The following is an 18,664-nucleotide window of genomic DNA, read 5'->3' on the forward strand; positions in this document are numbered from 1 at the left end:
ATAAAAAACTGATTGTTTGAAGAGGCAGCATAATTATGTGGAGGTAATAGCATCTGGGAAAATAATGAAGACCCCTGGGATTTGAAAAAAGCTCTCCAGCAGCAGTTTATGCTCTGTTATTTTGGTAGGTCTCTCCCTGCTTCCCTTTGCTATCTGTGTATTTGGATAAGAGAGGAGACCTAAACTGGGCTGGTTACCAGTAGCTGTGTGAGCCCTTGTAGTTTACAATGCACTATGTTGCTGTGGAGCTTAAAGTCATGGAAGAAACAAAAGTTTATCTTGATAAAAGTCGAGTTCAGCTCACTCGCAGTTTAGCTGCATAAAAATCAAGGAAAGGAAATCGAACCACAGTCTTATCAACTCATGTAGCTTCAAAACTACAGATACGACAGGATTAGCTTAGCATAGCTAAATCAGGTGGGGGCAGCGTTTGCTTCAACAAACAAGATATTGCACTAATTGTTAAACTTCAGAAGCACTGATATAAAGGGGGTTTTTTTGTTTGTTTTTTTCTACATTTTGTCAGATTTGAGCTACCTGTTTCCACCATTTCCCAAGTGATTACACTAAGCTTGGCTAATTGTTGTGTGATTATCACTTCATGCTAAACAGTTTGCTAGCAATCAGCTCAGCAGCCAAGCACGACAAGAATGTCCCAACATGTTGAAGTTTTCCTACTATAAAAGAGGCCAAAATGCTTAAATGGTAAATGTTCTGTGAGCGTACACAGCTCTTTAAAGCTTTGTCTAAAATGAGTCGACTTTTATTTCAAATCAGGAGCTGATTAATGTATCGTAAACAAGATTTAAAATCTGACCAGACATTCAAAGCTAGCTTTCGATGCTTGAAGGTGTTTAGATGACAGGAACTATTTGTTTCCACACTTCTGTTTGATAAATGTCCTTACCCCTCGCACAAGGATTTGAGCTTGAGCTCAACAGTTCACATTGGTAAATTACAGCACAGATGAATGGCACCAGTTTTAGTGTGTCCAGGAATAATCCCTTTTTGGTTTAAGTGGCAGGAGAGAACAGACAGCAGTAACTCACTTTGACCCAGGCTCTTCCTGCATTTGAACACTGACTGAACTCAGAGCTCTGAACTGGAGAGGGGGAAAGTGGACGCTACAGGCCGACACAGGCCATCATTATGTCAGGAATAAGGTCAGAGCAGCTCTGTCTCTGTGTGTGGCTGAGTGTGCATGCGAGTGTATGTGGCCTCTGCGGACATTTACAGTGGCTGAGACCAGTGTAGCCAATCAATGGCCTGACGACTACTTCGAGCTCTGGAGACAGGCCGGCCAGAATTGCTGCAGTCAGCACTCCTTTCTCTCTCTCTTTTCTGCATTCCTTAGGCCTAACTATACTGACTAAGCAACCCTCTATTTAAATATGACACTTCTTCTAGACCAGTGGGGCCACTGTGGTCAGTTTTTTGCTTTACTTAAGGCTACAAAGTTTAGCATTCAAACACTCTGTGTTGCAGCTTGTATGTTTGCAACTATTAAATCGGAACATTTTTTCCTTTTAGGTTAGACGTGCTTGTATTAGACTACATCGAATTTTAGCTTTGAGTTAAATAGCAAACTCTAAACTAATTTGGTAACTAGTTTCAGAAATTGCAAATTAGAGGTTTATTATAGATGGTATTACATGCACACCTGTGGGTTCTTTCCGGGTAATCTGACTTGCTTCCACAGTAAAAATGCATATTGGTTTAATTGGGGATTCTAAATTGGCCATAGGTGTGAATGTGACTGTAAAATTTTTCTGTCTCAATTTGTTAGCCCTGCCACAAACTGGCAACCCTGCCTTTTGCCTTATGACAGCTGGCATAGGCTACAGCAACCCTGTGACACTGAGTGCAGAAGAAAACGGACTGAAAGTCAACTTGGCTGGAAATCATGCTTGGAAAGTTTTCGGATAAGGCCAGGCACTAGTGAAAAATAAACTTAGCTGTCCATCACTGCGTGTCAACTAACCAATTTTGACCAATCACATTAACAAATCTTACAAGACAGACATACCAGAGAGTGAAAGCAGGTGATATTTTGAAAGCTAGCAGGTACTATTTAGGTAGGTATGAAGTTAGCATGTTAGATAATTCTATCTTTGTAGGGAATATTTGTGTATAACATGAATGGAACTGGCTGGCAGTGATGATATCTATCTATTGGACATTTAAAACAGAAGTTCCTCACAGGATGCTGGTTTGTCTAAGCTGTATACTAGAGCTGCTCCAGTGGCTTTTCTAATAATTTCTTTCATACTATTATTACTCTCTGTCTGGAAAAACAAATGTATAATATGTCCTAGAAACATACACTCTTTTGGACAAGCAGTATCAAAAGCATGTGTGTGGTGGTTTGCAGCAGCAGTCAGTCCTATATCTGCTGCTGTGCATGGTGGTTTTCCACAACAGATTCAGATGAGCCTGATTCATTGTGTAGCAGTTTGCAGCAGTCGTTTCGGGAGCCTGGTATGTGTGTTTCTCAGGTGGGCTGGCAACTGAAGAACCTGGTGAATGCTCTAAGAGAGGACCCATGTGGAGTCATCCTCACGCTGAAGAAAAGGCCCCAGAACACCCTGAGCTCCACACCAGCTCTGCTCAGGAACGTCCGCTGGAAACCACTGGGCCTGCAGGTAAACACCAGCACAACTCACAGACGCATTAATGTCTCGCATGCTGACCGGACAAACGGTCAGACTCAGTTTGAAGAATTACTGTGACTAAAATGTGAACGGAGATGTCAGAAACTTGTATTACTTGTATTACTCCCCTTCTGTTTAGTCTCATGCATCCTTATCAGCACACTCGACAGCTACAGTGTAAATTCACATGTAGTAACCTGTGTAGTACTTCCATCTTTGACTCACTCTCACTCTTGCTTTTACTGCCCACACTCTGCATTCTGCTCCTGGCATTTTAAACGAATATTGTTTTAAAAGAAACTTATTCCCTGATTGACCTTGTATCAGAAATCTTTTTTACCATTTGCCACACTGCTGGCAGCGTTCAAAGCCATTCACAAATGCGTAGGCAGCTAATGCTCAACCTGAAGAGAATTTAGGCATACAGAAGGCTTGCTTTTTTTTTGTTAAACAGCAATAATGCTAAAAAATCATAGCAGTGGACAGTAAACTACCTAATTAAATCTGCACTTTATTTCGATCTTGTGTAAAGGATGTAAATAGCGCAACGTGGCCTAAAGTTTTATGCTGGAGAGAAAGAGTTTAGGCAACAAAAGGTCATCCGAGGGGTCCCCATCCCACTCCCCTCCTGCTCACATTCAGATTTATTGAGACTTTAGTCCCGATTCATTCAACCTTTGCCCCAGAGATCGTCTCATTGTCAAAGACGAGTAAATTTTTAATGTACTGTAGATCTTAAAGGTGGAACGCCTGTTTGAAGTCTCGCAGCTCGTAGTGGGTGTACACATTTCACTTAAGGGCAAATACTTTGTTAATCTGTCACTCGCCGCCCAGAAATATCACTGAGCAATTTAGGCACACAGAAAGAACGAGCTGTGCCGAGACGGACGGAGGGGTGAGGCGAGGGCTAGTCTGATGCTGCCTGAGTGCTCTCTGAAGCGCCAAATGTTTTGTCAAGATCCTGTGTTGCACTGCTATTTTTATCTCAGCATCAGGCTAATTCATTTACATGCTACATGTATGCTTTGATCTCTGTTCAGCTGCTCTTTAGCTTTTTGAGGGTTTTTTTGTTTGTTTTTATTTTTTCGTATGCTCCTTTTTTATTCTGTGCTTTCTGTGAGCATATAACTGCATTATTAGGTGGCATGCATGCAAGTGTATGCAGAACTTGCAGCTTCTGGGTAGCGATGTGCAATAGCGCTCAACTTCATCACCACAAGGTGAAAGATCATAACAAGGTAAAAGACTCTTCTCGTTTCCAGGTTGCTGCCTTGTTATCACGGCCCCCGAGTTGTCATCAGGAGCCTATTGTTATATTTATGCAATAGCAGGGGATTGTGGGAATTCTACTCTGATGGACTGCTTAGACATAAACGCGCCATGAGGGGCCCAGATCAGAGCGCAGAGATATCTGCTGGAGAAGAGAAGAAAGGAGTGTTTTAGTTTTGTTCTCTCTCAAAAAGACTGGATCTCTTAATTATTCATAAGCAACTACAGGCAGCTCCACTGGCTCTGAAACAAGAGCTGCTACTCAGCAAATACTGTAGATAATTCACTGAATCCAAAATATCTTGCTAAACAGCCTGTTTGTGTGTGAGCATGTGTGTGTGTGTGCGGTGGAGAGAGGTGGGTGTGCGCACATTGCTGAGCTTGGCCGCATGCACGCTTGTCCATCTGGGTGTCGGAGCAAGTGTGTTACTGTACGTGTTTGTGCATGCATGCGGAGAGATGATTCCCCGTCATCGGACCCGTTGCTCCTTTGAGAGGCGAGGGAACTGGGTCACTTCACTGTGTAAGCGCTGGTTTTTGGATGCATTACTGTACATGCACGCTTCCAAATCAAACACACATAGAGAAGACATGCGCACTCGCACCTCTGAGCTCATTTTTGGAGGATGAATTGTAAGGGCTGCGAAATTTAGCTGAAATGTGGCAAATGTACAGCTGGATTATAACTGAATCCACAAAGGAAACAATTTATCTCGGCATGTTATCATGTGATTCCAAGCTCCCGAAATCCTTCCATGGCAACGTCTTTTATTCTACTAAATAATGACATATCTCTCTCCTTTGCTCTCTCTCTCGTTCTTTCTATGTGTGTGCCGGTTTGTGAGCAGCAGGAAGGAGTAAAAGCAATTTGATGATTCACTGTCATTACATGTGAAAGGGTTTTAAAAGAGAACACGAGGATTACCGTGATGATGCATACCGCATGCGTGCATTCTTGCATGAATGTCTTCTGGGCTGCTGCAACATGTATGTGTTACTGAGAGCATCCACGTCACAGGTCACACATGCGCCACACGTTGTCTGTGACCCTGCTTTCACAAACCTGTTACATGCTCAGACATATAAACCATTACTCTTGATAAAAAACCTGCTATTTTGAGCAACATGTATTGGCAGTGAAGCTCTTAATTGATTGGCTAGCTGAGTGCGAGGGAAGTTATTGATTTCTATTATTTTTTTAATAATCACAAGTCGTTCTTTTGGTCTGTTATTGTGCTGTGTGGTGTTTTCAGCTCCTAGTTTCATACTCAGTGCAGTCATATGAGTGGTATCAATCTCTTCATCTAACTAGAGGCATTAAAGCAAATAATTACATTTCTCCAAATGTCACACTGTTAATTTGACACATCGGTATATGCCATTTCTATTTTTTCCACATGGGCTTGCTTTAAATATAGTCACTGGCCACTTCATTATGTACACTTTGCTAATACTGGGGGGGATATTGGGCCATACTGACATGATAGCTTAAAACATTTGCAGCAGATTCTTGCACATCCTGTCCGCCGCATCCCCCCAAAAAACGGATCCATTTGAGCTTTTTGACACGGTGGGTTATCCAGCCATCAGGAGATGGGTACACTGTTGTCACAAAGGGATAGACATGGTCAGCAAGAATCCTCAAATAGGGCTGTGACATTTAAACAATGCTCAGTTGATAGTTAGGGGCCAGGAGAATATCTCTCATATTATTAAACCATGAGCTGCCTGAACCATTGATGCAAGGCAGGATGGATCCATGTTTTCTCATTGTTTCACACCAAATTCTGTCCCTGCCACTCCGAGTGTTGCAGCAGAAATCAAGACTCATGAGACCCGGCTGCATTTTTCCAAACTTCAATTATCCAGGTTTGGGGAGCCTGTGCAATTTGTAGTCTCAATAGCTTGTTCTTAGCTGAAAGAGTGGCATCTGCTTCAATGCTCGACGTGTTGTGCGTTCAGAGATGCTCTGCTGTATAACTTGGTTGTATACAAGAGATTATTTGAGTAGCATAAACAGCCATGCCAGGTTCAATGTCACTTAAATCACTTTTCTTTCCCATTCTGATGCTTGATTTGAACTTCAGCGGGGCACCTTGACCATGCCTAATTCCTAAATCCATTGAGTTGCTGCCATGTGATTGGCTAATAGATAGATTTTTGCATTAACAACCAGCTGAACAGGTTTCTATAATGAAGTGGACATGAGTGTCCCTCTGGGTCACAGTATGGCTTATTTATCATTATTTATCAGTCACTGTAGCTTATAACTTCTGTGCTTATGATTGAATGTTTATTATTTCAGCACATTTTTGGGGGGCTAGATTTGTCTGTAAATGTTATAGCTGAGTTTAAGTTTAGATTAGTACTGTATTTTTCGGACCATAAGGAGCACCGGATTATAAGGCGCGTTAAGCAAAACAAAACAGTCAGATAAGTCAAACTTTACTCAACTCATTTTTCTTGCTTCCTCCACTTCCCTATCATTGATTCATTAATGTTCAATTCTCTTGCAGCTGCTCTATTCCCATGTTGTTGCTCAGTTGTTCTCGTGACTGAAGTTTGGTCTGTTTACAGCATCTTGCCATGCGATTGCATTTGTCCCTAACCATCGGGAACCCTCATGTTAACGTTTATCGGGTGTGAAAGAATTGCTGCACATTTCACGTATGTCAACATACTGATTGTTATCAAGAACACAAATTACTTGTGTGATATTTACACATCATGTGGAAAATGTGAAGGTGTGATGACAGTTTAGTTCTAGTCAAAACATGTTTATTGTGCTGATCGAACAGAAATGTTAGTGCAGATCTAAACTGTCCTCTCTCCGGGAGCCTGGTTCTGCTGGAGGTTTCTTCCTGTTAAAAGGGAGTTTTTTCCTTTTGCCAAGTGTTTGCTCATAGAGGGTCATATGATTGTTAGGGTTTTCTCTCTGGGGCGATCGTGGCTCAAGAGTTTGCCTTGTAATCGGAAGGTTGCCGGTTCAAGCCCCGGCTTGGATAGTTTCGGTCGTTGTGTCCTTGGGCAAGACACTTCACCTGTTGCCTACTGGTGGTGATCAGAGGGCCCGGTGGCGCCAGTGTCCGGCAGCCTTGCCTCTGTCAGTGCGCCCCAGGGTGGCTGTGGCTACAACGTAGCTTGCCATCACCAGTGTGTGAATGACTGGATGTGTAAAGCGCTTTGGGGTCCTTAGGGACTAGTAAAGCACTATACAAATACAGGCCATTTTTTATTGTAGGATCTTTACCCCACAATATGAAGTATCTATATAAATAAAACTGAATTGAGTTGAATATGGCGTTACATAGCTTTATTCAATGGCATTATGTTGTTATTTTGATACACCAAAGGTGACTTTCCTGATATTTCAGCCGGGTCAAATACTGCCATTTCATTAAAGTGTGTAATATCAGAAATTACACACAAGGTGTCTTTTTGTGCCAGTGTGGGCATCACCTGTTTTGGGCCAGTTCCACAGTCTCACTGTAAAGGACTGCTTGGTGTCGCATTTTACTATATTAGCACTTTTTAAAAAAAACTTGTCTACAACCAAGGAACAGGCAGGAAACGACACTCTGACATATCAGGCAGTGCAGCAGTGTTTGACATCCGGATGAACGATAAACGGCATGGCTTCCTGTGAAACATGGACGCTTTTTATACTCTAACACACCAAATTGTCTGCAGTGGATAAGGCCTATTGTGACTTGAAAATTACAGGCTCACTGAACTTAACTCAGTAAAAGAATCCAAGGAATGGTAAAACATTCAATTTAATAACTCCCCTTTTTTGAAACATTCTTAAGCGTTTAAGGCCTTTACTTTGTCAAGTGTGTGTGTGTGTGTGTGTGTGTGTGTGTGTGTGTGTGTGTGTGTGTGTGTGTGTGTGTGTGTGTGTGTGTGTGTGTGTGCGTGCTAGGAAAATTGGTCTGGGAAAGGTTTTAGTGGTAGATTCTTAGGTAGTCTAGAGTGGACACAGCGGGGGTCAAATGCTTTAAGTGTTGTTTTAACAGACTAGAATTTCTCCTGCTGTGTTACTCCCATCTCTCCCTACTTCTACCCCCAATCCCTTTCCCATGCAGGGAGCAGTGGGCTGTAATCACTAAATTACTGTTTTCAGACTCAGTTCGAGTCACCAAACTGCACAGCTCCCCCACCTCTTTCCCTCTTTGTCTCTCGTGCTCTCTCTCACTCTCTAGCACTCTTTCCCTTTCTCTCTTTGTCCTATTTCATTTGCTCTCTCATGTCGTTCTCTTCCCAGCTCGCCTTCATTATTTATCGTGAAGCCGTCTTACTGTAAGCTGCCTTTATGAGTGGAGGGCTGTGCGGGAGAGAGAAGAGGAAGACAGAGGCAGCCTGGGGGATAGAGGCGAGGGAGAGAGAGGGGAGAGGAGAGGATGGAAAGTTTGGAATATGAAATGAATTTGATTAATACGCTGCTGATGAAATGATGAAACCACGGGCTTTCGTAATGGGAGCACTGCCCACTTTGCCGTTGCTCAGGCTTCATATCTGTTTATCTGTCTTCACTTGTGTCGTCTCCGTCTAAAATGGAGCGTACTCCTCTGACAGTAAAACACTTCATTTTTCTAAATCTGTAAGCCTCTTCCTCAGGGGTGGAGGGGTGGCGGCACGAGCTAAGCATTTGCCACCCCCGACTGTTTTGTCTGAGAATTAATATAATTTGTTTATAAACTTGGACTGAGTCGCAGTGACATCAGAGGTGAGGCATCCTCTCCTCACGGAGGACTCTGTGACAAATGGGTGTCCTTGAGTCAAGCATAGGTAGGAGGCTACACTACTTTCCCTCTGTCCCCGCTTTTTCTTGTGGCACGGGATGCAGGGAGGGGTTTACAGAGGGGTGAGAACCGAGGAAGAGCAAAGAGAGCATGGGAGAAGGAGGGGTTGTCATGGGAACAGACGTGGAGAGGCCTGTGTGAACGAAGAGGCTTGAGACAAAATGACAGGGTGGTGAAGTGACTGAACTTGGGGTAGGCAGGTATTTAAAAAGGGAAAAACAACATAGGCGACATGACAGCGGTGTGGAGATAACGCTCTTGTTTGTGATTCGCTCTTAAAACAAATGCCAGGTGCAGCGCGAGCAGGATATCACAAATAAAAGGCTCCATTCCCTTGTAGGACCGTAAACTGTGTGCTTGTTTGTTTTTCTGTGAAGCAGGGAAAGCTCTAATGCTCACTTACTGCAGGTTGTGCTCTGAGATCCCTCACCATCCTCCCATTAAAGACTCGTCCTTTCTCTCTGTTCTTCTGTTCTCTCTCTTCAGCCGGTCCCGACCAGCCCCACCAGCACCTCACCTACACCCGGTGGAACTTTGGGCATGTCCAAAATGGATGCCCCCAGCATGCAGGACGTCTATATCCTCTCTCCTGTTTCCGGACTCTATAGCACCAGGTCAGCCTCACACACAGGCAGATGTCTGATGATGACCATTACATTGATTATTATGATACAACGATGATGAGTACACTCATGACAGCGGTGATGACAAGCTGTGCTGTCTCTCCCCAGGGAGGAGATGGGTCTGATGTCATGTGACGACATCAGCCGCTACAGCGTTAGCTCCCAGTCGGGCTCTAAAGGTTCAGAGGCGGTCAGTTACTACCTGGACCAGGACAGCGGTCAGTACTTCTCCTTGCTGGAAGGAGATGGACCGCCGGGACCTGACTATGACAGGGGTCGCAATACGGGGGTTCGTCGGCGAGATAAGACCCCTACCCACGGTAAGAGGTCAAGCGTGACCAGGCGGCATGGATGGAGCAGGAATGGCTCTGGGTCTGTGTTTGTAATGGAAAAAAAAATCATGCTTTCTCCCACAAGCTCTCTCACCTTTTCTTTTCACCATGCTCTCAGAGCTCCTCCTTATATGTTTGTTCATCACCCGCTTCATGGCTCTGCTCCTTTGTGTCATTTTCCGGCGGACACATGTGCCAAAAGCAAAGCAAAATCACACGCCAAACAGTCAATCCAAATAAACTGTCTCCAGCTCCCTGTCTGCCCCACCACCTGTGTCCACCCTCGTTCCAGATCACTTCCAAAGCTTCCTGTAATGCACCCTTCCTCTGAGTTTATTCAGGCACAGCTATATGGCATGCAGGATGAGGGTCATTGAAGCTGAGTCAGAAGGCAACATTACTTTATCATCTCTTTAGCGAGGCAGTCTGAGAGCACAGTGGCAAAATGAAACTAATATTAGCGATTACATATGCAAGAATGTCCTCGTATGTTTCATGTGTCGTTTTGTGCCAGGCAAAACAGCATGACAAATCTTTACCAGGATGGTGGCTGAGAAAGAAATGATGGGTTAAAAAAATACCTGTCATGTCAGACATGAGTGCAACAGTATATACTTTAGCAATGTCAATAGCAGCTAACATGCTAGCATGGATATCTATACTATAGTGGAATATGCTAGCATTTTCTATACCTCCAAAGGCAAAGAGAGGGGATTGCTAAATGAAGTTGCAGGACCATGGCATTATGAACAGACAACATGCCTGATTTGAATTTAATCAGTTTCCCTTTCAAAGTCATCTTCTCGTGCACCTCTGGGCCACTTCCAGTGCAGCTGCTATTTTTAGATCGATGTTTGTTTTGTCTCTTCTGCACTGTGCACTTTGTGATCTCACCGTGGACCTCGATTTTTGTAGGAAGAAAACATAAAATTTTTGCTTCAAACTGAGCTGTCATCACTGGTGAAAGAAAGTGACCTGTGATACTGTTAGCTGTGTTCGGTTAGAGTTCAAGGTTTCAAGCACAACCAGGAGCATCCTCGTGGTTTTTTGCCTTGTTATGCACAGGTTGTGCAAAGTGACATGTAAAGCTATAAACCCAGCTTTCAACTGCCACATCCTGGAATACCTGCCGCTGAATATAGCTGAGTTTCTACGGTTTTTCAGTGGATGACAATAAATCTTATACCATTATGAAACATGTTTATTAACCCTTAAACGGGGAAACAGTTTATTCTGCTACTGATTCTCGTTTGGTGTCGTTTCTTGGATTGGATGATTAAAGTCTGAGATAGTGGCAATTTAACAGTTTATTCGTTTAACAAAGGGGGGCCTCAGTAGCTGTGGATAAACCGAACACACGCACAAACGCCTGAGACCTCCTCCTCATGATGGCCACCAGCTTGGCCCCACACTGCTGTGAGATGGCATCGTGAGTCACCCAGCAGGGTTGTGTTGTTTACAGAATATTTGTGGCCAACATTGTTTGGCATCGGCAGGAAGGATCTCGCACGTTTTCAGGTATCAGTACTGGACTGCAAATGATTGACAAAGCAGCCAAAGTCCTAAGAAAAACTTTGATAGACCTCAAGAAAGGCTGGAGAACTATTGCTCAAGGCCACTTTTAAAAATTGCACAAAAATCTGACTCCTTGGAAGCAAAATATAAAGAAATGAGTGACTCAAGACACCGTCAAGCTTTGTTGAAATACGAATGAAATTAAGTGACAACAAAATATAAATTCAGCCTAATTACGGGGCCTTACTCGACACTCGCCTTGCAAGCTGTGTAAGTCCCCCGAGAGTCTGCCCAACCCCCTACCTGCACACACCTTCGCTCCCACCTGTCTGCCCCACCAGCTGTGTCCCACTCTGTCTCTTAGTCGCTGCGTCCTGCAAAACACCCCACCTCCAGTTCCTCCCCCATAGCAGACTATCTGATTGATGATTGGTACTTCCAGGTGACCTCAGACCCGTTTCCATGCCTCCCGAATATAACTGGATGGCCGAGGCCAAGGAACCCAGCATGGGCAAGAGAGGGAGCCGAGGTACACACACACAAACACCTATACATGCTAAAGCACAGCCCTCACACACACTGTTCAGACTGGTGCTTTGCTTCATACTCAGCTCAACACATTTCAGCTCATCTTCTGGTTATCCATGGTGGTGTGGTTGTGTGAGGATACATATCTACCAGGTATGTATCTGACAGGGTGAAAAACGAACATAAATGCAAAGCGACTGCATTTATACAGCTGCCCTGGAAATGTGGATATTTCAATGTTCCCGATTTTACCCAGCTTCACCTTTTTTTGCGGCAATACTCAATTTGTATTCAGCTGGGGATCCACAACTCTGCCATCAGAGAGTCTATGAATAATATTAAAGCACAATACAAATGTTGGGGTTCTGCCCTTCTCCCTCTCCTTCTCGTTCTCTCTGTAACTTTTTCGTTTTCTAATATTTAAGTGTTCGGATAAGAAGCAAATTAGGTAAGATGCATTGTCTATGTGGAGCCAAAGCAGTATAAAACTTTCTGTGACCAACAAGATTTAGTTGTTGTGGTGCCTCCCAAATCAACATAATCACTGCAGACAGATTAGATGTATGTCCCCAGCTGTGGCGCCATGTCAGATGCAACAGCTCTGAGGCACTTTTATCCTTTTCTGTTGGGTTTTTATCTGTAAGGGTCTATTCAGTCTTGTCTGTTTCCGCTCTGCTCAGGGCTTCTCCTTTGGCTCTTATATGCTATCTCCCCCCCTCTGTGGTTTTCCTCTTACTGTCATCCAATCTATCGATCCTGTCCATCATCTAATGTCCATGTCCCTTCAATCCCCCTCCTCTTCCATACAGATTCAGACAACTCCCTCCTGCGCTACCTTAGTGACGACAAGATCCTGGTGATCGAGGAAGAACCCGAGGGTCCGAGCAGAGAGAGCCGCCGGGATTCCACCAGACGCTCGAGGCGTAAGAGCCGTAATCCCAGCAGCCCTAGTTTTCCCATCAGCCCCTCCATGCTGTCCTCCACCCTGCTCCTAGACCAGCCACCTGAAGCTTTGCCTGTAAGTACATTAGTTTTGAACGTTTATTGTTGCCTTTAAATACAGGGCGAGTAAGTTTTATCCACCTTCATCAGGACACAAGCTATTTTAAAACAGACTGTGTCCAAGTGAAACAACTGTCCCATAGTCAAACCAATTTAGACTGACATTCTTGATAGAGCCTTATAGTCATATGGAGAACATATAAAGGAGCCAAAGAGAGGGGAAGTCCACTTTGCTGTCAGCACAAAATTCAAAAGCCAGCATCTGATGGCATTTGTAGACATTAATGAATGCATGACATTTGTGAAGGCACCATTAATCCTGGACGTATACAGAATTTTTGGAGCAACACGTGCTGTCATCAAGATAATGTCAGTTGAAGAAGAGGAAACCAAAACACATTTACACATCTTAAATCAGCATGCTCAAAACACAAAGAGCTTCAGGGTTAAAGTAACCTGCATTCAAGAAAACATAAACTTTTCAAAACTAAATTAAATGGTGCTGGAGCCTATCGAAGCTGGCAAGGAGCAAGAGGCACACAGAGATGGAAAACCATTCATCCTCACATCTACACCTAGGGCCACGTTACAATCACCACTTATCTGTGGACTGGGGGAGGAAACTCAGGCCCGAGCCGGCCAGTGGATTCGAACCCAAGGCCTTCCGTTGCTTCACTGCTAACCAGAGTTGCTCTATCATCGACAAAAGTAGCAATTATTGTTCAAAAAGTAACAAGCAATTATATTTCTGACTTGATTCTTGATTTTCTGTTTCCTGATAATTAATTTCCAGATGTATTTGATGTCTGACATTAACCATGGAAGAGAAAGGCCTGGTACTGATAGAAAGGTGCACACAGAGCATCACAGTTTGTTGTTGTCCAACAGACAACAACACGTGAGAGCATGTGAGCATCAGAACTGGACCACAGAGAAATGGAAAAAACATGATGAATCGTGTTTTCTTTTATATTTCGTGGATGGCCAAGTGCATGTGCGTCACTTACCTGAGGATCACCTGGCACCAGGATGCACTGTGGGAAGAAGACGAGCCAGCGGAGGCAGGATGATGCTTGGAGTAATGTTCTGCTGGGAAACCTTGGGTCCTCCCATCCATGTGGATGTTACTTTGACCTGTACCACCTACCTGAGCATTGTTGCAGACCATAAACACCCTTTCATGGAAACTGTATTCCCTAAAGGCTGTTGCCTCTTTCAGCAAGATAGGGCGCCCTGCCACAAAGCAGGAATAGTTCAGGAATGGTTTCAGGAGCACAACGAGTTTGAGGAGTTGACTTGGCCTCCAAATTCCACCGATCTCAATCAAATCGAGCATCTGTGGGTCCACCCTTCATGATCCATGAAGCCCCTACAGGGTTTTTACAGTCTGTTGCTAACAACAACGGTGCCAGACACCACAGCACCATTTCAGGGGTCTAGTGGAGTCCATGACTCGACCAACACATTATTAGGCAGGTGGTCAGAATATTATGCCTGATCAGTGTATTATTCAAGTTTGAACATTTCCTAATAAATATGTTATTTACTTTGTTTTACTAACTTTTTTCAGACTACAGTGCTCAGCTGTTTAAGATTATTGAGCCATTTTTAAACACTAAACTACTGATAGACACCAATTTAAAGGTTTACACCAGGGCCGGTGTCCTGCAGGTTTTAGATCTCACCCTGGGTCAACATACCTGAATAAAATGATTAGTTCATTACCAGACCTCTGGAGAACTTCAAGACATGTTGAGGAGGTAATCTATCCATTTAAATCAGCTGTGTTGGATCAAGGGCACATCTAAAACCTGCAGGACACCGGCCCTTGAGGCCTGGAGTTCCCCCACCCCTGGTTTACACCATTGTTAGGATTTACTGGTCTTAGGACTAGGTTTTTCTAAGACAGGGTTAAGAAACGCACTGAAACAAAACACCGACGTGTTACCTTCATTTTTGTTAACTTTAATGCTTGTGTATTTCTAGCCAAACCTTTCTCCTTATTATCAAACATCAGATATGTCTGGAAATTAAGTATCAAGTGCTAAAATGATCAGAAAATAAGCAACAAGCAACAAGAGTTTGGAGAAACAGAAAAGAGTTTCAGAAGCGAAGCAGAAAAATAAATAAGATTAATAAACTATCAAAATCAAAGATGTAAATGAAAAATCTTCAGAGGAACCACTGAGTGTAGCGGAAGCTTTATTATTAGTGAATAACATGGCACAAAGCTGATCAAAAGCATTAAGTCATAACTACAATTGCTTGTTCTTATCATCAGAGGCATCTGGGCCTCTGAGAAGGGACCTGCCGGTGGCTGTAGGACAGGTCGCGGTGTTCGCACCTTCTGACATGCTGTCGGTTGTGTTTGTGTGCATTTGTCAGGTAGAGGACACAGAGGAGAGCGACAATGATAAGTGTTATTGCACGGCCGTCAGCATCGCCCATGACGGGAAAGACAGTGACACCGAAGCACTCCCCTCCATAGCTCATATGTTTCTCCCGTGCGCAACAAGCTCACGTGCACGCGGCTACGCGCAAAACAAATGAGCATACAAGGAGGGCATTTGTATGCAGGGTAGCCATCTCACGACTCATCCTAACTCATCCTAATATCCCCCATCTCCTCAAACACGCCTGGGTCTAAATAGGAGTTTATTCTGAATAAACACACACGCTCCCGTGCGCACACACAGGAGCACGTATCCCTGTGAGTAGGTGTATGACTCAGCATCAGCTAGACCAATTACAAGCTCAACTGACAGACTGTGCTTAAAACACTACGCACGCAAACACAAACACGCACACACACCACACGGCAAGCTAACAGCTTAGCTCACACCAGCCCTCTCTAACCCTCTCGGCTGCGTGTTTCTCACGGTGGTGAGTCATACCTGTTTGGTGGGACATGAAGTATACCATCCTGTACTAACAAGCATATGCTAACCTAAATGACCCGTGGGTTTTGTCTGTCTCATTTCCTCTGTCTGATTCGTTTCTATCATAGCAACAGTTTGGCAAATGTCACACAAACTGAACGGCAGACATTTAGAAGATTTTTTGTTTTGTTTTTTAGTTTTTGCACATTTTTTACACTGCATGCCATTAGATTGCCCATACAGGTGAAGTATTCTTCATATCATGTACTGTAAGATGTGCAGTGTATAAGGCTAGCAAAAGAACGTGCAACAGTACTTGTGTTGCAAAATCTCCTGGAAGACTGCAAGGATTATGAGATAATGAAACCCCGACTGAGCCCCTGCTCTCCAGCAACAAATGCTCCTAATGATCTCGTCGCACTGTGGCTCAGGATCTGAGGATCCCTTGAGCACAGAAAGCTTCACAAGTAGTCCCATTTGTTTAAGAAGAATATTTTGTGATAATGGATTTTTAAAAAATAGATGTTTTTAAAGGACACCACAAGTGAATTCACTGAGCTGCAACTAGATTTTTATAGTTAGGTCCATACGTGTTTGACATTGTCATAATTTTTGTAATTTTGCCTCTCTACACCACCTCGGTGAATTTTAAATCCAACAGGCTAAATGTGGTTGAAGTGTATCCTTCAACTTTATTTCAAGGGTTTTTTTACAAAAGTACTGTATTAACTGTTCAAAAATTACAGACATTTTTCCACGCAGACCTGCATTTTCAGAGGCCTAAAAGTATTTTGGCAATTCACTGACAAGGGGTTTTGCTGCCAGATGATCTTCCTTCATTATTCCATAAACAATTAGCCAAATTATAGATTAGTATTGATCTTATGTGTTCAAGGGGTATTTGGTAGCTTTTCCCTGAACTCTTAATATGAGGTACAAAGAGATGTTAATGCACATGAAGGAGGGCCTTATTGGGCTGAAAAAAACTATTTAGGAAGATGGGAAAAAGCTTCTAGTACAATCTGGTTATTCTTTAATATAAGGAATGCATTGGAAAACTCAGCAAGAAAGACCACAGGAGACAACTAAAGACTGGAGGTTTCTTTACTTGGTTGGCTTCACAACCTCTAACCAAGTCAAGAAACCTCTTGAGGAGGAAGGTGTGTCATTGCCAAAGTCTACAATCAAGAGATGCATTCATGAATAGAAATACGGAGGGTTTAACACCAAGGTGAAAACCACTGATTACACATCTAAGAGAACATCTAAAAGAGTTTGACCACATCCTCCATCTAACATGGTGGAGTCAATATTATGTCATGGCCATGTATGGACACCAGTGACCCAGACTAGTGTTTATTGATGATGTGACGTCTCATAGAAACAACGGGGTGAATTGTGAAGTGCGCAGGGCTGCACACTCTCTCCTCATATTCAGTCGAGTGCTGCAAAACTGATCAGGCAGCACTTCACGGTGCAAATAGCGAGCGTGCTGCAAAGCCAAGAGATTCACAAGGTCAAGAAATGTGACATCCTTCAATGACCAAGTCAATCAATGACAGCCAAAGAGAAAAGTGGCAACAACTGCAGTAAAGGCCTGGCAAAGTCTGCACTTTAATAATTGTTTGGTATTTTCATTAAAAATCCTCTGCAGTGGTGCATGAAGCAAAATTACAAAATTAGCATTACTGTCCAAATACTTATGACCCAAACCCATTGCTTAAGTAAAAAAAATCAAAATCCTACTTTAGTGGCCTGGGAGTATACATTTTTTAGGATCAAAACATATTTAAAGTGGTTACAACAAAGTGGTTTATAATGCAAAATGTCACTTTTCAGGAGCATATATCTGTTATATTACTGGGACACTCTCCCCCTTCAGGTCATTATGTTTGTGGTGTTATAATTGGGAGCAATTCTCGTAACACTGCAGTTAGCCACAAATAGTTTCCCTGCAGACTTGACTGCAACATAAAACAATTCAGTAAAAAAAGGCAGTGCAGCGCTGATGAGTCTTGATCCTCAGCTTTGCTGTGATCCTCACGTTATAGAGTCTTATAACTGTGGTGTTTTCATTTTAGCTGTTATTCATTCATTTATACAGTGCAGTGTAAATATGCGTGCAGAATTATGGAAGGTTTCAGAGGTTATTTAATGATTTTTATTTATTTTTCAGAGAGGTGCAGACACACTGAGGGCAGACACAACAGACAGGTGAGTTTGTGTCCGTGGTTGCTTGGCGGTTTCACCGCTTGCTTGTGATTGGTGGAAGAGGTTGTGAGAGTCATTTGTGCTGACTTTCAGCTCTGTGCCTTCTTGCAGGTACTCGGGCTCAGGAAGCTCGGGAGCCGCCTCCATGAGGAAGGTGAGGGGGAAAACAGTGCTAAGGGGACTGGCTTTATATTTTCTTAACATGCTTTATTATGATGGGATTTTTCAAGCAGCACTGCCTTCAGTATACTGATTCTGACTCTGGCACCATTTTAATGAAGTGACAGTTACATCAACAATCTCCTAGCAACCGCATCTCGCTGTTACACGGAGATCAATTATGTCTTAATCGCTGAACATACAGCCAGACAGGAGCAGGAGAGATTTCTGAGATTAAATCAATTTAGCACTTCTTTAATTGAATAAAAAGATAACAGTCGGGTAAGTTGAATTGGTTTCCATTTTTAGGCTACTGTGGCACAGGGAGCTGCTTTAGTCATTAGCCCCAGTCTTTTCTCTAAAGCAACATGAGTTGTCGTGTACAGTGACTAACCTTGTTTGACTGTAAACAGACAAACAAATAGCTGCTAGGCTTGTTCATTTGTGTTAGTACTAATGCTATCACCTAAACACGCATTAGCTTCTTTGATCTACAGTTTTTTATATAGAAAACTCTTGTGGAAAAATCATTTGGGTGCAGCAGGCTGACCTTAAACACCTATACATGACTGAGCTTGACTGAGAGTGCAGACAAAGGTCTGCATGGATAAAGTCCAACTCTTCTGAGCTTCAGAGTTTGGGCCACAGCCTTCTGGCCAGCTGTACAAACATCCAAGGATCAAAACCAAAAGA

General features: G+C 43.3%; 1 protein-coding gene across 5 annotated transcripts in view; it reads left to right on the top strand.

Annotated features, from left to right (window-relative positions):
* Positions 1-18,664, top strand: part of LOC147337642 (connector enhancer of kinase suppressor of ras 2) — a 66,170-nt gene that overhangs the window by 30,780 nt on the left and 16,726 nt on the right. For 4 of the 5 annotated variants that reach the window (XM_086307489.1, XM_086307465.1, XM_086307461.1 and 1 more), the window contains exons 9-15: positions 2,496-2,642; positions 9,209-9,336; positions 9,454-9,665; positions 11,635-11,721; positions 12,530-12,738; positions 17,778-17,815; positions 17,924-17,966. In XM_086307489.1, the coding sequence (XP_086163615.1) occupies positions 2,496-2,642; positions 9,209-9,336; positions 9,454-9,665; positions 11,635-11,721; positions 12,530-12,738; positions 17,778-17,815; positions 17,924-17,966 (864 nt within the window). The remainder of the gene's footprint in view (positions 1-2,495; positions 2,643-9,208; positions 9,337-9,453; positions 9,666-11,634; positions 11,722-12,529; positions 12,739-17,777; positions 17,816-17,923; positions 17,967-18,664) is intronic. The other variant, XM_086307473.1, reaches the window with a different exon arrangement.

This window comes from Aulonocara sp. 'chitande type north' Nkhata Bay, linkage group LG2 (assembly GCF_057382095.1).
Source record: "Aulonocara sp. 'chitande type north' Nkhata Bay isolate Kocher_YH1m ecotype deep benthic linkage group LG2, A_spYH_male_GT1.1, whole genome shotgun sequence".
Classification (NCBI taxonomy): domain Eukaryota; kingdom Metazoa; phylum Chordata; class Actinopteri; order Cichliformes; family Cichlidae; genus Aulonocara; species Aulonocara sp. 'chitande type north' Nkhata Bay.